General features: G+C 42.7%; 1 protein-coding gene across 1 annotated transcript in view; it reads left to right on the top strand.

The window, feature by feature from the left end:
• The window catches only part of LOC124553686 (phosphatidylinositol phosphatase PTPRQ-like), a 418,566-nt gene that overhangs the window by 250,983 nt on the left and 141,393 nt on the right, over window positions 1–26,190 (top strand). Inside the window, exons 11-12 of the mRNA XM_047127584.1 lie at window positions 11,475–11,545; window positions 17,120–17,342. Coding sequence (XP_046983540.1) covers window positions 11,475–11,545; window positions 17,120–17,342 — 294 coding nt within the window. The remainder of the gene's footprint in view (window positions 1–11,474; window positions 11,546–17,119; window positions 17,343–26,190) is intronic.

Genomic DNA, 26,190 nt, shown 5'->3' with positions numbered 1-26,190 from the left:
CCGCAGTGTTCCTGCCTGTTGTAAGAGGCGACTAAAAGGGCTTTATATGATGGTCCCCTGTGGGTTTGACCTCCATACCTCAAAATTCTTCCGAAGAGCGAGCCGATTGGGGAAGGGCACCGTACATGGTGCATTGTGTCAATCTTGCGATCAGCCGTTTCGTCAACTTAATCGTCGTTGCATTGCAGTCCTGCCCGCTCTTCATCTCTTCGGCATGGATACGTTCCTGCGCGCATTCTCCACCTTGCGCTGTGCGGTGCCACTTCTGCACTGACGGTGACCATGGACCACATGTCACCTAACATCCAGCACCATAGCCAGTCCATTGTGGTGGGGTCGCCATGTACCCTGTTGGTTGTAGCCCCCTGACAACACAGGGATCGCTCTACTGATGCCTGCGCCATTAACTCACCACGTATGCCAAGGAGTAGATGCCTATCCTCCTGGGGTATCGGGACTCCTGGCAATGGCCATCCTGCCAGGTGGCTCTTGCTGAGGCTGGGTGGCGCCTGAGGGCAGGGCCCTTGGTGGAAGTAGGTGGCATCAGGGTGGATGACCCACGATGAAGCGTGGTACATCATCTCTCGCTGGCGGCCAGCCGCCAGCAGTGTCTAAGCGTTCTTGGTCTCAATTTAATGCTCAGAAGTACGATCCGAAAACGTTCCCCTCCCTGGCCATGCCGTGGGAGGAGAGTCTAAGGATGGCAGTCACAGTTATTCGCCCCGATTCTTAGTTTGTACGAGAGCTGATGGGGAGTCTTTTCTATCCACAAAGCCTCAGTTCTTCATCGAGGACAAGTTTGGGGAGATGGAGGGCTTGTCCAAAATGCCCTCTGGGTCAGTACTGATACAAACGGCATCCTCTGCCCAGTCATGATGGTTACTTGCTTGTGACAAGTTGGGGGATGTTGCCGTTACGATCACACCCCATAAGAGTTTGAATATTGTCCAGGGAGTTATTTACCATAGGGACCTTCTTTTGCAGTCTGATGACGAGCTGCGCGCCAAATTAGAGCGCTGAGGTGTCCATTTCGTCTGGCGCGTTCATCGGGGTCCGAAGGGTAATCAGATTGCTACCGGTGCCTTCATCTTGGCCTTCGAGAGTGATACATTACCGGAGAAGGTCAAGGTGATGGTCTACCGAAGTGATGTCAAGCCCTATATCCCTCCCCCGATGCGGTGCTTTAAGTGCTGGAAGTTTGGCCGTATGTCTTCCCACTTCACTTCCAGCCTCACTTTTCGAGATTGTGGACGCCCATCACATCCCAATACTCCATGCGCTCCACCTCCCATCTGTGTCAACTGCGGAGAGCATCATTCACATTGCTCGCCAGACTGCAGAATCTTCCAGAAAGAGCGCAAAATCATGGAATATAAGTCCCTGGACCAACTGACCTATACTGAGGCCAAAAGAAAATACGACATACTACACCCTGTGCAAATGACATCTTCCTATGCCGCTGCTACAACAACTGTGTTAGCCCCATCGGTTTCGAGAATTCCGGCCGGATCGACGAGCAGTACAACTCCTTCTGCCCCCTTGCCCGAGGGGGGCTTTTCCCCCTGGTTACTCCTGCACACCTACCTTGGGAGCAACGCCCTCCCACCCATCGGGTACGTCCATCCCCACTTCTCAGCCGGAGAAGCGTCCAACGTCTTTGGCTACTCTCGCTCGTATGGGATCCCTTGGGTCCCTCCCTTCCCAGGCTTCCACCAGCAGGAAGAATGACGCCAGACAATGGCATAAATTCCCACCAGTGGCTGGTCATAGGGCTTCTCGATCCTACTACGTCCTGGAGACTGAATTGGTGAAGGCCTCCCAGCCAGTGAAAGCCAAGGTCCAGTGAGAGACATCCGAGAGAAAGACCTCTAATGCAAAAAGGACTTGTGGTGGCACCTTTCGAGCTCTGGGTCTGAGGATGAGGTCGAGATCCTGGCGTCCGCTGAGGACCTTGATCTCGCCGGTCCCTCAGACGCCATGGATGTCACTCGCACGGGTACTGAATTGGTTGCAGTGAGTGAACAAGCGGTGTAAATTGCCCTCCCAGTCCCTTCACGCCTTTCTCAGCCAAGGACAATACTATACTCCAGTGGAACTGCAGCAGTTTTTCCCAACATCTAGCTGAGCTCCGACAAATTCTCAGTGTTCACCCTTTCTTCTTGGTTTCCAGCATTGCGAACCACTGCCCTCCGTGGTTATCAGGGTTATTATAAGAACCGGGCAGCTTATGCAAAGGTGTCTGGAGGCGTCTGCATCTATGTCCTTCACTCTCTTCACAGCGAGTCTGTCCCTCTACAAACACCTTTAGAGGCTGTCGCTGTTCGGGTGTGGACACCACAGGCTGTTACTGTTTGCAGTCTATACCTTCCACTGGATGGTGCTGTTGCGCAGCATAACCTGGCTGCACTGATAGCCCAATTGCCGCCACATTTCTTGTTACTGGGCGACTTCAATGCCCATAACCCTCTGTGGGGTGGGTCAGTGCCGACAGGTCGAGGCGCCACCGTTGAGCATGTATTGGCACAGCTCGATCTTTCCATTTTAAATGATGTTGCCTTCACACAGTTTTGTGTGGTGCATGGCATGTACTCCGCCATCGTTCTTTCGATCTGCAGCCCTAGCCTCTTACCTTCTGTCCAATGGAGTGTGCATGACGTGTGCCACAGTGTCACTCTTCTCGGCGCCCTATCAGATGGGCTATGAATAAGGCTGACTGGGACTTGTTCTCCTCCACTCCCGCTATTGAGCCTCTTTCTAATGACGACATTGATGTGGTGGTTCACTCGGTCACCACCGGCATCGTTACTGCCGCAGAATCTGCCATTCCCCATTCTTCTGGAACCCTTCTGCAGAGTACTGTGCCTTGGTGGTCGCCTAAGATCGCTCAAGCGATTAAAGATCGCTGGCGGGCGCTCCAGCATCACAAGCATCATTCCATAGATCACCTCATTGCCTTCAAATGGCTGCGTGCGCAAGCCCACCGCCTTATCCGTCACTGTGAGCAGGAGTGCTAGGAGCGTTATGTGTCCACCATTGGCCTCCATGTCACTCCATCGCAGGTCTGGGCCAAGATTCGACGTCTGTATGGCTATTGGACCCCTGTCAGCGTCCCTGCACTCTCACTGAATGGTCAGTTTGTACTGACTCTGACGTAATTGCCAACCGCTTGGCAGAGCATTTTGCACTGAGTTCTGCTTCTGCAAATTACCCACTGGCCTTCCGCTCCATTAAAGAGCGGATGGGACGTGGGAGCCTTTCATTTTGCACCCACCATCCTGAAGCCTACAATGTTCCATTGAGTGAATGGGAATTTCACAGTGCCCTAGCTGCTTGCCCTGATACAGCTCCTGGGCCAGATCGCATCCACTGTCAGATGCTGAAACACCATTCAGTGGACTGCCAGCGATGGCTCCTCGACCGTCTCTGGGTCGAGGGTGAGTGTCCATCGCAATGGCAGGAAAGTATTGTTATCCCCATTTTGAAACCTGGCATGAACTATTTGGAGGTGGACAGCTACCGCCCCATTAGCCTCACCAACGTTCTTTGCAAGTTGCTCGAACAGATGGTGAGCCACCGATTGAGTTGGGTACTCGAGATACGGGGCCTCCTGGCTCCGTCTCAGGGTGGGTTGCGAAATGGCTGCTCTTCCGCCGACAATCTGGTGAGCCTGGAGTCAGCCATCCATACGGCCTTTGCCCACCGTCAGCACCTGGCCACTATCTTTCTCGACATGCAGAAGTCGTGCCCTACATGGTACCATCACATCCTCTCTACACTTCATGATTGGGGTCTTTGGGGTCCGCAGCCGATTTTGATACGCAATTTTCTGCCGCATCGTACCTTCCGCGTGCAAGTCGCGGCCTCTCATAGTTCCTCCCGAGTTCAGGAGAACGGGGTGCCACAGGGATCTGTTTTAAGTGTCTGCCTGTTTTCAATAGCATTTAACGGGCTCGCTGCGGCGTTGGGAACGTCTGTCTCAGCTGCCTTTACTACAGCTCTAATGGCATTGCAGCTGCTGAGCGTCAGCTGCAGGGCGCTATCCGCAAGGCGGAGTCTTGGGCGGTAGCGCATGGCTTCCAGTTTTCGGCTGCCAAGACCTGCGTTATGCATTTCTGCCGGTGACCCACTGTTCACCCTGAGCCACAGCTATATCTTGACGTCGAACCTCTTGCTGTGGTGGAGACACATCGGTTTCTGGGTGTGGTTTTTGATGCCTGATTGACTTGGCTCCCACATATTCACAGTTTAAACAGATGTGTTGGTGGCATCTTAATGCTCTGTGATGCTTGAGGCGCACCAGCTGGGGGTCGACCGATCTACCCTCTTACAGCTCCACCAGGCATCAATCCAGTTCCGTATGGATTATGGGAGCCTGGCTTATGGTTCAGCATCCCCTTCTGCACTGCGGGTGCAGGACCCAATCCTTCACAGCGGAATACGACTTGCTTTCCGGACCAGCCCTGTGGACAGCATACTTGTGGAGGCAGGTGTACCTCCAATGCAGTTACGGCGCCAACATTTACTGGCTGCTTATGCTGCCCATGTTTGTAACTTGCCTGGGCATCCAAATTATCGTCTCCTGTTCCCATAGTCAGTCGTCCATCACCCAGAACTTCGGCCCCAGTTGGGTTGTACGATCGCCGACCGCGCCCTAGACCTTCTCTCCAGGCTTGGGGTTTTCCCTGTTCCGCCTCCTTTCCGGGCTCCTCTGCGTACACCCCCGAGGTGTGTGCCCCACCCTTGCCTTCGGCTTGAATTGGCACAGTGCCCGAAGGACTCAGTCCCTCCGGAGGCTTTCCGCCGCCACTTTTATTCCATCCTAGCCACGTATCAGAGCTCTGGCGGTGTATACACTGACGGTTCGATGGTTACTGGTCAGGTCGGTTATGCTCGAGCTCTAGGGGACCGTTACGAACAACGATCCTTGCCTGCGGGCTGCAGCGTTTTCACTGCTGAACTGGTCGCCATCTTTCGTGCCCTAGAGTATATCCACTCCTAGTAAGGTGAGCCCTTCGATATCTGTAGCGACACCCTGAGCAATTTACGAGCTATCGACCAGCGTTTCCCTCGCTCTCGTCTGGTGATGGCTGTTCAGGAGTCCCTCATGCTCCTGCCCATTGCGGCCACTCTGTGGTCTTTGTGTGGACCCCTGGTCATGTCGGTATCCCCCGCCAATGAACATGTTGACCGCCTGGCCGAATAGGCCACCAGTGAACCGACCCTGGAGATTGGACTCCCGGAGACTGATTTGCGAGTAGTCTTACGCCGCAAAGTTTTCGCGCTATGGGACGCTGAATGGCGCGGTCTGACCACCCCTAACAAGCTCCGTGCCGTCAAGGAGGCGACGACTGTGTGGCGGTCATCCACGCGGGTCTCTCGCGAGGAGTCTGTCGTCCTCTGCTGGCTGCGCATTGGGCACACTCGGCTGACGCACGGCCACTTATTGCGCCGAGAGGAGCCCCCCCTCTATGTCGCTGCGGGTCCGTTTTGTCTGTTGCCCACATTTTGTTGGAGTGTCGCCTTTTAGCTGTGCTCAGGCAGACGTTAGCGCTGCCTGATACGCTCCCTGCCCTTTTAACAGATGACTCTGCCATGGCGGACTTAGTTTTGCGTTTTATTCGGGCAGGGGGCTTTTATCGCTTACTGTAAGTGTTTGTCCTTTTGTGTTGATTCTGGCCTATGGCCTACGATTTTAGTCTGAATTTTTAATATGTTTCTCGGTGGTTGGCTTTTCCGTTTTTGTTTCTATGGTTGGCCAACCACTGTCATAATCTGTGTGATTTTAGTTCGTCTTGTCTGGTCTTTGCCTAAGTTTCTCTTGTTCGGTGTCGTCTGTCTTTTTTCCATTGCCCGTTTATGTTCATTGTGAGTTTTTTTACGTTTTGGAACAAGGGACCGATAACCGTAGCAGCCTGGTCCCTTTAATCCCCCAAAACCAACCAACCATTGCCGCCCACAACGCCGTACTCTGCCTTGTTACACAACTCTGTATTTGGATATTGTGTAAGGTGGGGTGAATCCGACCTAGTAATTTCTTGTGGCTGTAAAACGCTTTTCCGAGGTTGGAACTTAACTTCACATGCGTTATTGTTATAGTTAATATGAAGGAGCAACTGTTTGCAAAATATTTTTGTTATACCATCAACAGTTTTTGAGATATCAGTATTTTAAGATACGTCCTTTTTCCATTTGCAAAAATGGTGAGTTAAATCCGATCCCCTATTTGTTTGACTGATTTTGCACATAAATAGTTCTAAATCAACTCTTTTTTAGGAAATAATTATAAGCAATTATGTTTTTTACATAAATGAACAAAATGAATCCAAAAAAATAGCAATGTTTAGAGTACAAAATGTACTGAAAGCTGAATGAATGTAAGTTTCAATTGAAAAAAGACGATTTCATCGCACGGCGGTGCAACAGCAATGTCGATCTCGGAATGTTAAAATCGCGAGCAAAAGTTCCTAAAGACATTCCCATTTCCACTGCAGCAACTGCTCGGCCAATGTCGTTTTGATTGCACTTTGCCGGTTTTCGTTCGTAATTTCGTACCATTTTCCAAAAAATTAACGAAATTTCACTTTGTTTCCTTAAATAAGTAATTCCATACACATACACGATAAAAAAATATGCGGTCGGAATCACCCCACCATGCCGTTTTTCATTTAACACACATTGAAACAATTTACACGAAATTTCCAACAAAAAACGATACATACACAGAATAGGTCACTAAATGCACTACAAAATCACTAACTATTTGTTTTGCGATCAATAAGGTAAATCTAGTGATGCAATTTGCACAAAAATTAAATTGAAAGAAGAGAAAACGCACTTGTTGTCTTTTGAGTGTCTAAATGTCAAATGCGGCAAAGATGTCAAGGTGACATTTTCGTTATTTCGAATGCTCTACATGGTAACACTAATGCGAAATCGCTCCGCTTTGCCGTTTCTCACAAATAGAGGGCGGACGGGCTTACCCACACAGTCGGATCTACCCCACCTTGCCCTATCAGTTTATCTGACGCTTCACTGTACTTACATTAATGGTTTACAAGCCACGATACAGGATGTAGCAGAGGTTACATTATGTGGCCAGTATCACTTCTCTCATCCTATTTTCCGATTCTACCCGTGAAAGTCTCAGGAGTAATGAGGGGTCAACAAAGAATGTAGTAAATTACTTTCTTCTTGTTTTGCACAAATCGCCTAAATACATGTTTCGGAAAAAAGAGAAAATTGTCATGCATTTCTGTAGTGTCAGGGTTCGAAGATTTTGGTTGCACATATTGATGAAAACTTGAACTGGGGAAACGCCGAAATAGTTGAACGAACTGTTTGAATTAGTTTGTCGCATGAAGTAATTATAATCATTAGGCACATAGAAGTCACGTGTTGTTCATTTTTTGTGACTGATTTTAAAGTGCATAATATTTTATAATGGCTCCTCGCACAGATAAGAATTACTCCCGGAACAAATTAATGAAAGTAAGAGCTGCTGAATTCGAGTGAATTTAAATTTTGCAGTCTGTGTTGTCAAAATCGTCGCTGTAAAACAATTATTTTACCCACGGAAATAAAATGCCTGATACACAGAAAAAATGTATTTAAATGCTGATGAATACCGTTTCTTCTAAACAATTACTTATAATGTACAGACGATATCTTGAATAGTAATATGTAGCTAGATGAATAGATTCGTTTTTGTAATAACCGTGTACTACTTTTGTTCCATTGACATTCCGAATGTGTTGTTCCACGTAACCTTGACTTCTTTTTGCAGTTTTCGGTATAAAGTATTTGTTTTCGTTGACAAAAGGAAGCGGACAGTAGACAACAGTTAAAAAGTATTGTTGAGGTTTTTCATTAAAATGTTTTTGTCAAAACAAAAAAGAATAACTGAATAATTCGAAATTAGTTTTTTGGCATTTAGTCCGTTATTGATTTGCACATTTTACTATTTATGTTAATAACTCTGCAGAATTCTCATAACCTCAACTATAAACTGAGTGACTACATTTATTCTTTTCACTATTTCTCATCAACAGTCTACTTTTTATTGTCATATTAATGTGGCATCATTCAGATGTTTAATGATTTTCTTGCTGTAGTCAAGTATGGAGTTGGCTGCACAGCACTGGCAGTGCCAGCTGGCTGGGTTTTTGTGCATCAGAAGACATCTGTGTGCTGGTCCTCTGCAGTGGGGTACCTGGGCAAGCAAGAGCTCTGGATGTTTCGCAGTGAACATTCCCCGTTGCTTCTCGAGGAAGTGAAGCTGTAATGTGATTGGTTCAAATGGCTCTGAGCAGTAAACTGCTGAGGTCATCAGTCCCCTAGAACTTAGAACTACTTAAACCTAACTAACCTAAGGACATCATACACATCCATGCCCGAGGCAGGATTGGAACAGGTGACCATAGCGGTCGCGCGGTTCCGGACTATAGCGCCTAGAACCGCTCGGCCACCCCGGCCGGCTGTAATGTGCTTCTCAAAGCTGAAGTAGAGGCATTTGAGATGCGAACTGTAGGCTTCGACCAGTGACTTAGTAGTGACGGATGTCTCACAATAGGTTCTTGGTGAGCTTTTGGAACTGCATTTCCGTATAGCGCTGTTTGTACTCATAATCTTCGACGGTTTCGAACCAAATTATATTTTTAATTTGTTCTGTGTATGAGAAGCGGTTTCGAGCCAAATAATATTTTTAATCCGTGCTGTGCATGAGAAACAAAATACTGTCTCCTATATTTCGAAGGGGATTACAATATTCTGTCAATTTATCAGTCTTTTTTCTTCACAAATACCTTTTTATTCGTACTATTTATCATGCTCCCCACTGTATCTGACGGGCTTCTTTTACACTACTCGATTCGCATCCTTTCTGACAAATATTTGTTGTTGTGATACTTTCTTCGATTTACTATTGGTATGTACATAATAATACTAAGCATGTATCGCAGTCTCCACTTGAGCTATATACCTAAGATTTGTATTCTGATGCTATTTAAGATTTACTTACGATAAATAAATTTTTTACTTCCGGTAAACCTTTCGGAGCATAAGGAACTGTCCTGTTTCTAATTTTCTTAGGCCGGGGCAAACGCCACTCGCATTCTAACGGGCTCGAACTTTCCCAATATGCTGCAGCGTTCGGTACAGTATCGAACAATCACTTGACATTTGAGAAGCGCGGCGCGAGTGCAAGATATTCGCAAGAAACTCCGGACTAGCACAACAATAAGATGTGGCTCTGCCTCAAATTAGACAATTTCCTGAAATACTGGAGGAAGCTGCTTCAAATCCTACCATTGCACAAACTCCTATCGTGTTTAAACAAATGTAGAATATGAGTTCCCGTATAGTATCGCTATGTAAGGAAGTATATACATTTATACTGATTTTAAGCGAATGTTACAGACATTGTCTTCCAGAAAATATTACTTGACTGAACCCAGTACAATATTTTATTTGTTTATGAGGAGCGGTAATTATATGTTTTAAATTAGCAATTGAGTCCCTGTTCACATATTACAATATCACATAAAAACATTACCAGATTTTAATTGGCATGAACACAAGACGGCAACATTCAGATGGAACAGTTTAGACCATTGGTCAGTAATTATATGCCGAACAAACGAATTGTGTAGTAAAAAAGTGACAGTAATTTTCATGGCGATAATGAATTACAGCTGCAAAGATCTGTCTTGGCGATATTACACTAGATCTCACTAGATTGCGGGGGGGGGGGGGGGATAATCGAAAGCTCGAGAGTTGGACAGAATCATAACTAATATTTTTATTTATTTGTTGCCGTTGTCACGCATTTTCATTTCAGTCGATGTTTCACAGTCGTTTTTATTACTAAAACCCACAGCGCATTGAAAACGCTAAGTCATGTTGTGATAGTGCAAACAAAAGTCAGTAGACGTTAACTATTCGAACAGTTCGAGACGTGTTCAAACACAGCCCTTACGTTTCGTCCAGAACTGCTCTGCAGGCTTTGTGCCTCCGGTGAGTTTTGCCGACTGGCTGGTCGGACATCTAGGAACGACATATGTAGAGTAGGAAAGGGGCACGATCGGAGTTACACATGATAAGCGGAGACGATCTTTGTCAAAGACAAACCGTAACTGTCGATTGTCGTTCTGCCAAAGATAAAAAACGGTTTAGTGATTCTGCAGAGCTACTGTCCATTTGTCGCTAAGTTTATACGGTCTCTTCTTTCCTGTTGTAATTATCCTTACGTTTATACATTTCGATGGCTTCTCTACATAGCCGTGGGTAATAGTTTAACGTCGTACATAATATTTATGTTCCAGAAAAATTCGCTTCGTGACTTCTAGGCTGAAGAGTATGCTCTGCTACAGCCGATTTGTCTATTTTCCCTACTCGGAAAAGACTTTTGTGTACCTTTACTCGCATCTCTCGGTCTTTACAATTATAAACTTTCCAACATGTACGCGTCATTTATATATGCCAATGCTAACAGGGGAGGGCGTTTATCTTCACAGACCTTTCCTTTGTTGGTCTAAAAACCGCTCTAATTTCATGTTTCTGTAAAATCTTTCCGATCTGATCCGTTAGATTTTTAGTAAAAGTTCAGAAGATGTCCAAAGGACTTCTGGACGATACGTTAGGAAAAGGAGGTTTTTGTGGACCACGACCTCATATCGCGAATGGTTTACCGGCAGCAATATCATTTGGCCATGAAAGTCTTCATTCTATCAACGAATTTTTAGTTCATTCGGTGGGTCGTGATGCCTATTACAGTTGTTGAACTTGTCTTTACGATTTGTGATTTGCTTTATTTACAAGAAATGTTTACCTTTTTGTATGTGATCCATCATAATAGTTGTAATTTGAACTAAAATTTCCAGATGCAGTAAATTCTCGTAATCAAAACGGTATTCGTAGCTTATGTTTCAAAACATCGACAATTATATGACGCTATACTCGTCATGTAGTTTACGCCGTTTGTCACTTGTTTACTACGTCACTGCGCTAGCCGGTTATTAACATTCCAGATTCCTCTTCATTCCACTTCTAAAGGCAGACGTAGTTTACTCCTTGTTACATTTTTGGAGTGGATGTCACATTTAAAATTTTACAAAGGAACCAATGTCCAGGTGTTTGTCAGTGGCATTATTTATCTCACTGCTCTCTTCAACAATCTGTTTGTACAATGCTAGCTTGTGAGCCCTACTTTCAGTACTATACCGTTAATCAGTTCACGATTCCGCGCTTTACTCAGTCTGTTGTTTGACAATAAAAGTTACTGCATTCATCACTGTCATCGTATTCTAATAGGCATTTGACACGACTATAGTTTCTAAATTTTAATCCCTTTTTTTTCCATCCCTTTAGAGTTACGCATCACAATAACAATTACTGTATTCTTCGTTATGAACAGTGTGCAGACTCAAACTTGTAATTTTTTAATGATGCTTCTTTTTAATTTTGTTTTCCTTTTATAGATCCCGTACGAGGTGACTACAAATTTTCTGCAAGAGATGTAGATCAAACTAGTGTTCTCTTGGAATGGTCTGTAAGTATACAGCTAACATCTGTTGAATAAACAACAACTTATATCAGTGAAGACAAACTTCTTTACCAAGACAGCTAATAATATTTATTCCAGACAACTGGTTTCGGTAATCAAAGTCAAAATCTTCAGATCTCGACAAACAGGTCATTGTAAATAATGGCAGTAAAAGTACTCTTTCTCATGAACTAGTAGATACATGACAGACCAAAAGACATGTATCCGCATGTCAAAATTAGGACAGCTAAGTGCATAGTTATTCATCACATATATCTGTCTTGTCCCTCCCCCATGAACCATGGACTTTGCCGTTGGTGGGGAGGCTTGCGTGCCTCAGCGATACAGATAGCCGTACCGTAGGTGCAACCACAACGGAGGGGTATCTGTTGAGAGGCCAGACAAACGTGTGGTTCCTGAAGAGGGGCAGCAGCCTTTTCAGTAGTTGCAAGGGCAACAGTCTGGATGACTGACTGACCTGGCCTTGTAACAATAATCAAAACGGCCTTGTTGTGCTGGTACTGCGAACAGGTGAAAGCAAGGGGAAACTACAGCCGTAATTTTTCCCGAGGGCATGCAGCTTTACTGTATGATTACATGATGATGGCGTCCTCTTGGGTAAAATATTCCGGAGGTAAAATAGTCCCCCATTCGGATCTCTGGGCGGGGACTACTCAAGAGGATGTCGTTATCAGGAGAAAGAAAACTGGCGTTCTACGGATCGGAGCGTGGAATGTCAGATCCCTTAATCGGGCAGGTAGGTTAGAAAATTTAAAAAGGGAAATGGATAGGTTGAAGTTAGATATAGTGGGAATTAGTGAAGTTCGGTGGCAGGAGGAACAAGACTTCTGGTCAGGTGACTACAGGGTTATGAACACAAAATCAAATAGGGGTAATGCAGGAGTAGATTTAATAATGAATAGGAAAATAGGAATGCGGGTAAGCTACTACAAACAGCATAGTGAACGCATTATTGTGGCCAAGATAGATACGAAGCCCACACCTACTACAGTAGTGCAAATTTATATGCCAACTAGCTCTGCAGATGACGAAGAAATGTATGATGAAATAAAAGAAATTATTCAGATTGTGAAGGGAGACGAAAATTTAATAGTCATGGGTGACTGGAATTCGAGTGTAGGAAAAGGGAGAGAAGGAAACATAGTAGGTGAATATGGATTGGGGGACAGAAATGAAAGAGGAAGCCGCCTGGTAGAATTTTGCACAGAGCACAACATAATCATAACTAACACTTGGTTTAAGAATCATGAAAGAAGGTTGTATACATGGAAGAACCGTGGAGATACTAAAAGGTATCAGATAGATTATATAATGGTAAGACAGAGATTTAGGAACCAGGTTTTAAATTGTAAGACATTTCCAGGGCCAGATGTGGACTCTGACCACAATCTATTGGTTATGACCTGTAGATTAAAACTGAAGAAACTGCAAAAAGGTGGGAATTTAAGGAGATGGGACCTGGATAAACTAAAAGAACCAGAGGTTGTACAGAGATTCAGGGAGAGCATAAGGGAGCAATTGACAGGAATGAGGGAAATAAATACAGTAGAAGAAGAATGGGTAGCTTTGAGGGATGAAGTAGCGAAGGCAGCAGAGGATCAAGTAGGTAAAAAGACGAGGGCTAGTAGAAATCCTTGGGTAACAGAAGAAATATTGAATTTAATTGATGAAAGGAGAAAATATAAAAATGCAGTAAGTGAAACAGGCAAAAAGGAATACAAACGTCTCAAAAATGAGATCGACAGGAAGTGCAAAATGGCTAAGCAGGGATGGCTAGAGGACAAATGTAAGGATGTAGAGGCCTATCTCACTAGGGGTAAAATAGATACCGCCTACAGGAAAATTAAAGAGACCTTTGGAGATAAGAGAACGACTTGTATGAATATCAAGAGCTCAGATGGAAACCCAGTTCTAACCAAAGAAGGGAAAGCAGAAAGGTGGAAGGAGTATATAGAGGGTCTATACATGGGCGATGTACTTGAGGACAATATTATGGAAATGGAAGAGGATGTAGATGAAGATGAAATGGGAGATACGATACTGCGTGAAGAGTTTGACAGAGCACTGAAAGACCTGAGTCGAAACAAGGCCCCCGGAGTAGACAATATTCCATTGGAACTACTGACGGCCTTGGGAGAGCCAGTCCTGACAAAACTCTATCATCTGGTGAGCAAGGTGTATGAAACAGGTGAAATACCCTCCGACTTCAAGAAGAATATAATAATTCCAATCCCAAAGGAAGCCGGTGTTGACAGATGTGAAAATTACCAAACTATCAGCTTAATAAGTCACAGCTGCAAAATACTAACACGAATTCTTTACAGACGAATGGAAAAACTAGTAGAAGCCAACCTCGGGGAAGATCAGTTTGGATTCCGTAGAAACACTGGAAGACGTGAGGCAATACTGACCTTACGACTTATCTTAGAAGAAAGATTAAGGAAAGGCAAACCTACGTTTCTAGCATTTGTAGACTTAGAGAAAGCTTTTGACAATGTTGACTGGAATACTCTCTTTCAAATTCTAAAGGTGGCCGGGGTAAAATACAGGGAGCGAAAGGCTATTTACAATTTGTACAGAAACCAGATGGCAGTTATAAGAGTCGAGGGACATGAAAGGGAAGCAGTGGTTGGGAAGGGAGTAAGACAGGGTTGTAGCCTGTCCCCGATGTTGTTCAATCTGTATATTGAGCAAGCAGTAAAGGAAACAAAAGAAAAATTCGGAGTAGGTATTAAAATTCATGGAGAAGAAATAAAAACTTTGAGGTTCGCCGATGACATTGTAATTCTGTGAGAGACAGCAAAGGACTTGGAAGAGCAGTTGAATGGAATGGACAGTGTCTTGAAAGGAGGATATAAGACGAACATCAACAAAAGCAAAAGAAGGATAATGGAATGTAGTATAATTAAGTCGGTTGATGCTGAGGGAATTAGATTAGGAAATGAGGCACTTAAAGTAGTAAAGGAGTTTTGCTATTTGGGGAGCAAAATAACTGATGATGGTCGAAGTAGAGAGGATATAAAATGTAGGCTGGCTATGGCAAGGAAAGCGTTTCTGAAGAAGAGAAATTTGTTAACATCCAGTATTGATTTAAGTGTCAGGAAGTCATTTCTGAAAGTATTCGTATGGAGTGTAGCCATGTATGGAAGTGAAACATGGACGATAAATAGTTTGGACAAGAAGAGAATAGAAGCTTTCGAAACGTGGTGCTACAGAAGAATGCTGAAGATTAGATGGGTAGATCACATAACTAATGAGGAAGTATTGAATAGGATTGGGGAGAAGAGAAGTTTGTGGCACAACTTGACCAGAAGAAGGGATCGGTTGGTAGGACATGTTCTGAGGCATCAAGGGATCACCAATTTAGTATTGGAGGGCAGCGTGGAGGGTAAAAATCGTAGGGGGAGACCAAGAGATGAATACACTAAGCAGATTCAGAAGGATGTAGGTTGCAGTAGGTACTGGGAGATGAAAAAGCTTGCACAGGATAGAGTAGCATGGAGAGCTGCATCAAACCAGTCTCAGGACTGAAGACCACAACAACAACATCTGTCTTGTGCCACTCACAGCAGGGTACATCACTGAAACCAAGTGCACACGTGTGCTTCCACGCACAAAATTCTTCCTATCGTTGCCTCCTGCTTACAAAGCTTTCTCTGCTGTGCAAAATAAAATTTGTTTTAAACCTCTGAAAAACAAATTTAGTGAGTGTTATTTCATTGATGTCAGAGGGTCGTTAAATTAATGTATAATGTTAATGCTCTAAACCGAATAAAAAATACAAGACGTCATTTAAATTAGTCATATTGCTGTTCATATCTTCGGAAAAAAAGAAACAGCTACAACGAAGCAATCTTGCTGATTGATGTCCCCTGACGGCTAAAGAAAATTTGCTTGAAACATTTTGTAATTTGCATCTGGACAAAAAGGTATTTAGGGTAGTCAAGATAAATGGGACGACCTGTATATATATAATTTTTGTTATATTTATGAATTATCATCATTTTAATTGCTTTGTAGCTTTCAAAGAACACAGTTTCATCCATGATTATCACTTAATACAGATTTATGACGCTTTTCATAATGTACCAGGTGTAGAAGTATGAAACCGGAATTTCCCTATATATGGTGCTAGCCGTCAGTGCAGATCCTGTGAGAACGTGTCTGCAATGCCATCTGCTTCCTGTAATGGCTGACGACGAATGTCGAAACACAGTAACCCAAGTTCCACAAATCGGTGTCTGTGTCAAGCCCGTCAAGATGTCGAGTTTTGTGCCTACGAACTACGATTTGCAGAGAGCGTTGGTTTTCTGTCATCATTTGAAGAAAACTGCTGCAGAATAGCATCGAATGCTTGTCGAAGCTTTCGGCGAACGTGCTCTTGGAAAAGCTCAGTGTTCGGAGTGGTTCAAAGAATTCAAAAGTGGTGATCTTGATATAAGAAGCGACGAGTCCGGGAAACGACCGTGAAAGTTCGAAGACAACGAACTGCAGGGTCTTATTGGATGAAGATGATACTCAAACAGAAACTCGTGGAATAACTGAATGTGACGCAGAAAGCCGTTTATCTTCGGCTGAAAGCTATGGGAAAAGTGCAGAAAGTGGGAAAATGGGTTCCGTATTAATTGAATGAAAGCAAACAATTCGAAAATCACTTGTGAAATTTTGTTCGGTAGATTCAAAATAGTCGTTTCTCCATCGAATAGTGACAGATGATAAAAATGGATATATTTTGAGAATCCTAAGCGTCGTAAATCATGGGTTAATCCAGGCAAACCATCAACATCCACTGCAAGACCAAATCGATTTGGAAAGAAGACAATGCTCTGTGCTTGGTGCTATCAGAAGGCTGTCGTCTGTTATGTGAAGCTAAAACCTCGTGAGACCGTTAACACTGATCGCTACCAACAGCAAATGGATGTTTTAATTCGAGCATTACCTGAAAAACGACCGGAATATGGAAAAAGGCAACACAAAGTCATATTGCTCCATGATGATGCCCCATCACACACAGCAAAACGAGTCAGGGAAACGATCGAAGCGTTCAGTTGGGAAGTACTAGGACATGCGGCTTATTCTCTAGACTTGGCTCCGTCCTATTATCATCTGTTTGCATCACTGGGACTGGGAGACTCTCTCGCTGAACAACGCATCAAGTCGTATGAAAATGTACGAAAAAGGCTCGCTGTCTGGTTCGCTTCAAAAGAAGAGCTGTTTCTTTGGCATGGCATTCATAGCCTGCCAGACAGATTGGAGAAATGTACAAGTAGCAATGGAGAATCTTTTGAATAAAATATTGTTTATCGGTTTTAATTAGAAGAAATTGAATTACTGCAACCAAATTCCAGATTCATACTTCTACACTTGGCAGTTAGAACATCAGTAATCAATATTTTTATTCCCATATCTCCTATTGACTTGTGCCTTGGCATAACATTATAACATTTTATAATTCAGTTGTCCTTTCCCATTTCTTGATTTTGTGCACGTTATCACTCGTTAGAGACTTTGTGAATGTTTGATTGCATCTGATATTAAGATATTTTAATTTTTGAACAGTATGAACATGAGAAGACATCATTGCTATGTGAAATAGTGGAATTTGAGCTATCTGTTCTCTCTGGAAGTGAGCATCTTAAATATTTCGTAACTGAGAAAAATGGCAGCAAGAGACTATCAAATATTATGCCCGACACGAGCTATCGCGTCCAGCTGGTTGGGAAAACTGTGACTGGCAAGAAGACTCTGCCTGTAGAGATTACACTTCACGCCCTGCCTGATGGTAAGGAAGACGCCTTTGTGTTTTCTCTGTACGATTTGTAATACTCTCAGACTAGGTTATGTTGTGTGGAATGGTGTTACTTATTTAACAAGTTTTACAATAGAAACGACAGAAGTATGGCTAAGATATACACATATGGTGGAGGGACTGTGAAAGGGGAGGAAAGTAATCCCTATACTAAAGGCTGAGTGAGCAAGATGCATTCATGGAAGACGCTGCTCCAGGTTTAAATTCCAGTCCAGCATTCTGTGTTAATCCACAGAGGGATTTCGTAATTGTTCAGGGCACTCTATTGTAGGCTAAATGTATTTTTCTAAACTTTAAGCCATACCAATGACAGTACCACACCTTAAATGAAATTACTAAGTGCTTATGATAGCTCAGAAAAGATGAATCTAATGTAAAAAAAGGATGGCTTAAGTATGATAACTTCCTATCTCTTGACTTAATAACAAGACGTAAATGGATGAGTTCACTCAGAATGCAAATTTATGTGTATTGAATGTTGTTCACGATAGTGAAAATTACATAAAGAAAATTATACGAAATCTAACACAGCATTCGTTCTTTTCTATAGAGGAAGCATTTGCTAAACATTATTTCAACTGCAGTCTATTTGACAGTGTTTTTAATTGATGTAAATACTTATTATAGAAAAGAAGGTCTGCTTTCCAGACAAAGTTGTTATGTTATGAAGTATACCAGCATTATTAATGGGTATACTGTATTTAACTGAACTGAAAATTTGCAACTTATACATTCAAGCTTTTAGGTGCAATTAATGTCATCATGACTAATTTAGAACGATTGTTGTACTGGGTAATCACATATTAGAAAGAAACAATAAGCATCCCTATCATGTATAAAACAGCCTCAAACGTCTGATTATGTTACAAACGAGTTAATGCGTTAAATATCACAGCTAAGTGTGGAAAATGTTAGAAAAAGTTTGAAATACAGTTTAAAGTTTATTGAAAATCACTAAGTGCTCTCATTCTTATGTACTGGATGAAAAATCCAGGGTATTTTCACACTATCATTTACACTGCCTCAAGACAAACACACTGTAAAACTTGACTTAATTCATTAAACCTTTAACATGAGACTGTACCTGTTAACTAATAGACTATGACAACATTTTAAATTTTTAAAGTGGATCAACAATTATGTGAAATACTCAACATTTAATTTTTGTTGCCCCTTGAAGCCATTATGTAGGCAACTTTCAACTGGTGCTATGTTCTAGGATAGTCGCTCAGTAATGCAGACACTATACAGGGTGGTGCATTGATCGTGACCAGGCAAAATATCTCACGAAATAAGCGTTAAACGAAAAAACTACAACGAACGAAACTTGTCTAGCTTCAAGGCGGAAACCAGGGAAACAGATGGTGCTACAGTTGGCCCGCTAGATGGCGCTACCACAGGTCAAATGGGTATCAACTGCGTTTTTTTTAAAGTAGGAACCCCCATATTTTTACATATTCATGTAGTACATAAAGAAATATAAATGTTTTAGTTCATTTCTTTCGCTTTGTGATAGATGGCGTTGTAATTGTCACAAACATAAGGCTCACAATTTTAGACGAACAGTTGGTAACATGTAGGTTTTTTAAATTAAAATACAGAACGTAGGTACATTTGAACATTTTATTTCGGTTGTTCCAATGTGATACATGTACTTTTGTGAACTTATTATTTCTGAGAAAGCGTGCTGTTACAGCGTGATTACCTGTAAATACCATATTAATGCAATAAATGCTCAAAATGATGTCCGTCAACCCCAGTGCATTTGGCAATACGTGTAGCGACATTCCTCTCAACAGCGAGTAGTTCGCCTTCCGTAATGTTCGCACATGCGTTGACAATGCGCTCACGCATGTTGTATATGTGAGCCCTATAGTCGTTACATAATTGTGCAACTAACAAGCAAGAATGTACAAATAACAACACTGTGTCGTCCGTTCACTATAACAATGCATTCTTAATTTCTGTTTAACATTCTTCCCCAGCTTCTAGACTGGATATCTAACTTCAAAACATTGTTGCATGTTAACAGTTTCTAAGTGTGACAAATTGTACCAGTAGCGTGAAGCAAAAAATTTTGTAGCAAAGACTAAGTTAAAAATGAGATTATCTTTCAATAAATGGTTTTACTTGTTATATGTGGTGCTATCTTTTACCCTTTCTAGAGTGCAGAGTTTCAATTTCAAAGGAATTATCATGTTGTATACTTCGGTAAGGAATGCTGAAATTTTTCTCATGGTTAACATCTATGTTATTTTTCTCTGAGCCAGCCAGCGCACGTGGTTGCCTCTGGCGCGAGTCATTGTCTGTCTCTTTGTTGGCGCGTCGTTATTGGGATTTGGAGATCTAACTTGTACAAATTCACCCTGTCGAGAGAGCCCTGCCCTGTTTGAGTCCCGCCAGTTCCGATGAAATTCAGGTCTGTCGTTATGTCGGTAGTTTCCATAGTTTCTTTTTTGTCTGTCATGTGGTGTAGAATTTCTCCCGGAATCGTAACTGCGCGGTGGACCGTTGCGTCTGACGTTATTCTGTCTCCCTTCATAATAATTATTTTGGTTCCCATATTGCCTGTTTCTCTGATTGTCTCTGTGTTAGTCATTACTACGGAATTGTGATCTTTCTCTGTAACTATTATTACTCAGGCAGTGGTTGTCATGCGGGTGGTGTCTGTTTTGGTCAGGATTTGCGTTGTAAGAATAGCCTTGTCGTGCCCAGTTATTGTTTCGGTCGTCACGGAATTGTGACGGGTGTCACCTGTAATGATTGTTTTCCTGTATTCGGGACCCGCGATTGTCAGTGTCAATTTCCACTTCTTGTAACAGTCCCTGAAAAGCTTCAATGTCGTCTTTGCAACGTCCTGCCAAAATAATATGTCGTAAATGTTCAGCCAATTTTATTAAGTAAATGCGGATGAGTTCTGAGGGGCTGTATGGGTTTGACAGGTACTGATTCTTGTGCAATACGTCTTCAAAATATTTGACTGGAAAATTCAGATTGTTCAAAGTGTCTCATCATGATGGTGCTACGTATTACGCGATCTTGAGTAGCTTGAGACCAATATGCTTGGAGGAAGGCATGATAAAATTCTCCTTCACTGTGACAATCTTGAACGACCGATCGCATTCTTACAATCGGTTAATTCTGTAAATAGCCACACATTAATTCTTATCCTGTGTTCTAACGACCAGTTGGGAGGAAAACAATGAGAGAGTTGATGAAGCCACGCTTGTGGATGAATGTGGTTGCCAGAATTCTTAAATGTTTCGAATTTACGTGTAGTAATAAATAGCTCATGGTTACGTCGTTTCGGCGGTTCTATCTCAAAATTCGGTGTTCCTTGTCAATTTCTTTCATAATTTCCTAAGTGCCCTGTGTTATTATTTTGCGGCTGTTCCGTATTTTTAAGTCCCTCTTCCTGTATTGGAGCGCGAGTGTCCTTTGAAATATGTAATTCTTGTATTTGTGTCAACTGATCTGGTACTTCCTGGATTTCTCTTTGGTGTTGCGTATTAATTTGATTCTGATATTGTTGAATTTCCTAATTTGTTCGCATTCTTCTGTGTCTTTAAAGACTACCGGTCTTGTGTCATTCAGATTATCATCTACCTTCGTAGATGAATTATTTAGCTGATCCGAAAGTTCGACTACTTTCTCTGATAATGAACTAATTTCCTCCATGTGTCTTTCTGAACCAATTTTCAGAGTATCTACTGTGTCCTTTAAGTTTTCCTGAGTTTTTGCAAGTAGCGCAATCGAATCGGTACAGGTAACTAAGTCAATTTTAGCCCGCAAGGTCTCATGATTTTCATGAACAATAGTTTGCAGTTCTTTTATGGCTCCTTCGTGATTCTGTAATGCATTTTCATGCCGCGAAAAAATAGGTTGAAAATGCTCATAAATTTGTGTTTTTACGTCATTACAGACATTTTGACATTTCGATTCGATGCTATGTAACTCAGTAGTTAAATCTTCAGGTGTTTGTTCAAGCCTGGTGTCTAACGTTTGAAGATCTTGTTCCATTGTATCTAACTTTTGAAGATTTTGTTCCATTGTGTCTAACTTTCGAAGATTTTGTTTCATTGTGTCTAACTTTTGAAGCTTTTGCTGTGTTTGTCTCTGATTTTGTTCCATCGTGTCTAACTTTTGAAGATTTTGTTCCATTGTGTCTAACTTTTGAAGCTTTTGTCCCATTTGTTGTATTAATTGTAATAACAATGCACTGGTGTCTGAAACATGTTCCTCAATGCTTTTCGACAGTGAATTTGCACCGGCAACATTCACATTTTGACAACCAGAAAATGTGTCTTGACTTATTTGAGAAAAAGGTGAGGACCCAAAACCTGAATCTACAGTATTTGCGAGATTGTGTCCTGTCATTTCGAATTCCTGAGGCGAGCTGTTGCCGACCAATCGATCGATAATGCTTCCCTGTTCACTAATTGATTCACGGTCTACACCATTATTTGCAGCCCGCTCCATTTCCCTATGCACAATTACCAAATTACTACTTTGAACATTAGTTAATTCATTAAACGGTGGCGCTAACACACTGCTTTCGTCTTCACTGTCATTTCTCAGTTTACTTTGGAGTCTAGTATTACGGTTATCACACGCCATTATTGTCACAATATTTCACAAGATAACACAGAAAAGCACAATTTGAAGAGCAAAATAAGAAAACACATTAACATGGCATTGAAAATAATATCTCGTTAATTGCAAGCGCAGCTGCGAAATACTTGGTACAAATCTACAGGCATCCCACAACTGTTTTACTGTACAACAATGAAAAACTACAACTACAAAGGAAATTCTCTCTATAATTATGCGCTAGCAATAAACAATAGCTGCAGAAATTACGGAAACTACAAGAAAAAATCAGAAGATTCCAGTGAGGTATCCTCGGCTAAGGGTCGACATATGAAACGTCCCCTTAGAAAAATTAATGAATTACTGTGCTGATAAACCTCTTACATTATTTGATTTTCAAACAGCTCAGCAGAACTGAACATACTCAGACATTTCGCTCTTTACCTATTCTGATCAACACTAAACCGGCACACAATATTTATAGCGCAATGCAATCTGACTTTCAATAATCCCTACAAAAGAATGGCCCTGACCAACTTACTTCACATAAATCTTCGTTACTCCAACTACTGCAATGCAGCGAGCGCCACTACTGCCAGCTAAATAAAAGATTCTAACTACTGAAGCCACTAACTACTGATAGGGATAGTTAGCAAAAGAATGATTTTGATAGAGAACAAGCAATGTATGTACCTTAATAGTGTTCAAAAGTCATAATACATATAGCAGTTCATGGCATCCAGTCTTACAAATTTACTGTCTCTGATGGACACACGTCCAGATCATTCGCTCTCAAAACTCCGCCATTTCTCTGACCACATCCACCACTGCTTGCGGTTCACCTCCAACTGCGCAGCGCTACGTGCTGTTAACAGCCAACTGCTCAACACTACAATACCAAATTCCAGCAATGCAAACCAGCCACAGACTGCACACAGCACAGTCAGTGATTTTCATATAGAGCGCTATGTTGCGTCACCAACATAAAAACCTAAACAGCCTACTTACATGGGGTATTTATCACAGATCTACCTGAAACTACTGAAATGAGACAAGGTCTTCACTAGAAGTTTGTCCTGTATTGCCATTTTAAGAGTACAAAGTCCACCCAAACACTCAATTCTTCGCCAAAAATAACTATCTGCCTATTGTTAGGATTATCGCATTCACGTATATATCACACCCATTTAATAGCAGCCACCATAAGTACAGATTTCTCTACCTGTTACGACTATTAAAGAGTCAATCAGCAGTAAGAAAGTTCAACGGTGTGTATCATTTCCAATATAGACTTTCAATAATGCACAGTTCACCAATATCTGAAGCTGAGAATTATGGTTACATACCACGCCAAGTGTAATTTTTAAGCTCATCGGAAGAAAGTCGCAAAAATCTCTTATCTTCTGTAAAAGCTTTTTTGCCACCCGATAACCATCATTTTATGAACCACTCTGCTTGTTAACGGCGATTTCCCGAAAAGTGAATAAACTGGGATAAGTCTCATGTACAGGGGTGGACATTAATAAAACCGACAAACTGAAAGGACGGATTCCTGACTGGTAATGAGGGAAAAAAGGTCCTATGAACATGTGTCCGGGAACGCGTCGTTGCTACTGTAGCTGGCGCTGACGAATGACAGTTCCACTGACCACGTGCCACGTGTTCCTCGTACCCGTATGTCGCAGGCTGTGTGACTGCAGCATGGTCTGGTATTCATGCCGGGAACAAGCACAGATTGTGATTCCATAGGGCAAAGCAGATGGGAATCGTAGAGAGGGAGTTATGCTAAAACAGTAATCCTCACAGACACCAACTATAGCACATAACATTTCAAGCCCTTTTTGGGCGTATATTTGATCACGGGTCCTTTGGGACATATGAACGTGGAGGACTGTGCGTACAACGGACTTGGAGGACCAGGTTCTACAGGGTATTGACACGAACTCTATTACAAGCTCAGGGCTAGTGTCCCACCAACACAGTGTAAGCCAAAGTACAGTTATGTGTACCCTGCATGACAACGGCTACTGTCCCTGTCCCCTGCAACGAGTGCAAGGATTATCAGAGGCTGATTTCCCTCTACTGGCAATTATTTAATCGATATTTCTCGCATAAGACCATCTGAGTTATGGGACTTCTGGCATCGGTCGTCTTTCCCGAAGAAGCAACCTTTAGCAGAACTGCCATCATCAGTCTGCATAATCGTCGACTTTGGACTACGGACAGTCCTCGGGGAACGGTTGAGGCACCCCACCAGCATCGGTTCGGCAGCAAAGTGCGGGTGGGGATTCTTGGCGACCACATTTTTGGACCGGTTATTATTCCACAACGCCTCGACACAGGAACGTAATAGGACTTCTTCCGGAATAGTCTGCCTAGGCTGTTTGAGGGTGTGCCTTAGGCAATACGATAGGTTATGTGGGTTTTGCATGACGGAGCACAAACCCAATTCTGCATTACACTTTGTCGACATCTGAAGAACATTTTCTTCGGACATTGGATAGGACACAGTGGCCCTGTAGCATGGCGTTGCTGGATCAGCTGACGTAAACACCATGGATTTTTGCGTCTGGGGGCATCTGAAAAGCATTGTGTGTGCTGAATCAGTTCCCGATGTGCTGACGCTTCAACACTGTGTCCGCCGCGACGCCTCTAACACTAATTAGGAGAGAGGTTGGAACGTGCGAAAGAGTGCAGCAGTCCATGATGCGACCTGTGGACGCGTGCATTGCATCCTATGGAGGACACTTCAAACATCTCTCGTGACACGGATGCGGTGCAGCTCTGTACTGTGTTCCAGGACGATTTGTTGCCGTAGCACGCACACCGTCCACTTCCAGACACATGTTCACAGGACACTTTTTCCTCCATTTCCAATTAGGAACCCATAGCTGCGTGTGTCGTTTTTATTAATGACCACTCTGTACATTTGTCTTAACGCCATGAGTAAAGATTTTGGTTCTACGAACTACTTGGCCATAAACACATCATACCATGTATTTCAAAGTTCAAATGTGACATACGGTCACTCACTCTGGCAGCGTGACATATCAAAATATTGATGTGGACACATTACTTTTTGAAAGCTCGAAACATTACATAACTTACACTCTTCAACAAAATACTGCTTAATTAACTATTTGTTGACTAAGTACGCATTTTTAAAAATAAGTATCGTAGTGTCTGAATGTTGACTGTAATGGGAAGTTGCAAATTTTATTTTATAGACAATTTTAAATTTCTCCCAAATTACTTCAAGCACGAAACTGAGAATGCTACAACGCTAGTCGGGAAGACTATAAAATATCATATACAGGGTGATTAAAAAGGCAGTATAAATTTGAAAACTTAATAAACCACGGAATAATGTAGACAGAGAGGTAAAAATTGACACACATGCTTGGAATTACATGGGGTTGCATTAGAACAAAAAAAAAACTAAGTTCACAAAATGTCCGACAGAAGGCGTTGGACAGCCAAACTGCTACTGTGACGGGTGAGAGGTACGCCGATATGTTACAGAATCGCATCATTCCCAGCCTGGATGATAAAAACCTGCTGGAACGTACGATGTTTATGCAGGATGGCGCTCCACCCTATATTGCTAGACGCGTGAAAGATCTCTTGCGCGCGTCGTTTGGTGATGATCGTGTGCTCAGCCGCCACTTCTGTCATGCTTGGCCTCCCACGTCCCCAGACCCCAGTCTGTGGGATTATTGGCTTTGGGGTTACCTGAAGTCGCAAGTGTATCGTGATAGACCGACATCTCTAGGGATGCTGAAAGACAATATCCGACGCCAATGCCTCACCATAACTCCGGACATGCTTTACAGTGCTGTTCATAACATTATTCCTCGACTACAGCTATTATTGAGGAATGATTGTGGACATATTGAGTATTTCCTGTAAAGAACAGCATCTTTGCTTTGTCTTACTTTGTTATGCTAATTATTGCTCTTCTGATCAGATGAAGCGCCATCTGTCGGACATTTTTTGGACGTTTGTAATTTTTTGGTTCTACTAAAACCACATGTCATTCCAAGCATGTGTGTCAATTTGTACCTCTCTATCTACTTTATTCCGTGATTTATTCAGTTTTCAAATTTATACTGACTTTTTGATCACCCGGTAGATCGGAGTATGGGAAATGAGTATTATTTTACAGGTCGGTGTGTAATTTTCCCACACGTGGAAGCATGTGAACACGACAGCTTGGAAAGAGGAAGGCAGC

The sequence above is a fragment of the Schistocerca americana genome, chromosome 11 (genome assembly GCF_021461395.2).
Source record: "Schistocerca americana isolate TAMUIC-IGC-003095 chromosome 11, iqSchAmer2.1, whole genome shotgun sequence".
NCBI lineage: Eukaryota > Metazoa > Arthropoda > Insecta > Orthoptera > Acrididae > Schistocerca > Schistocerca americana.
Note: the sequence above shows the minus strand (reverse complement) of the source record. Positions and strands in the feature narration are given on the sequence as shown.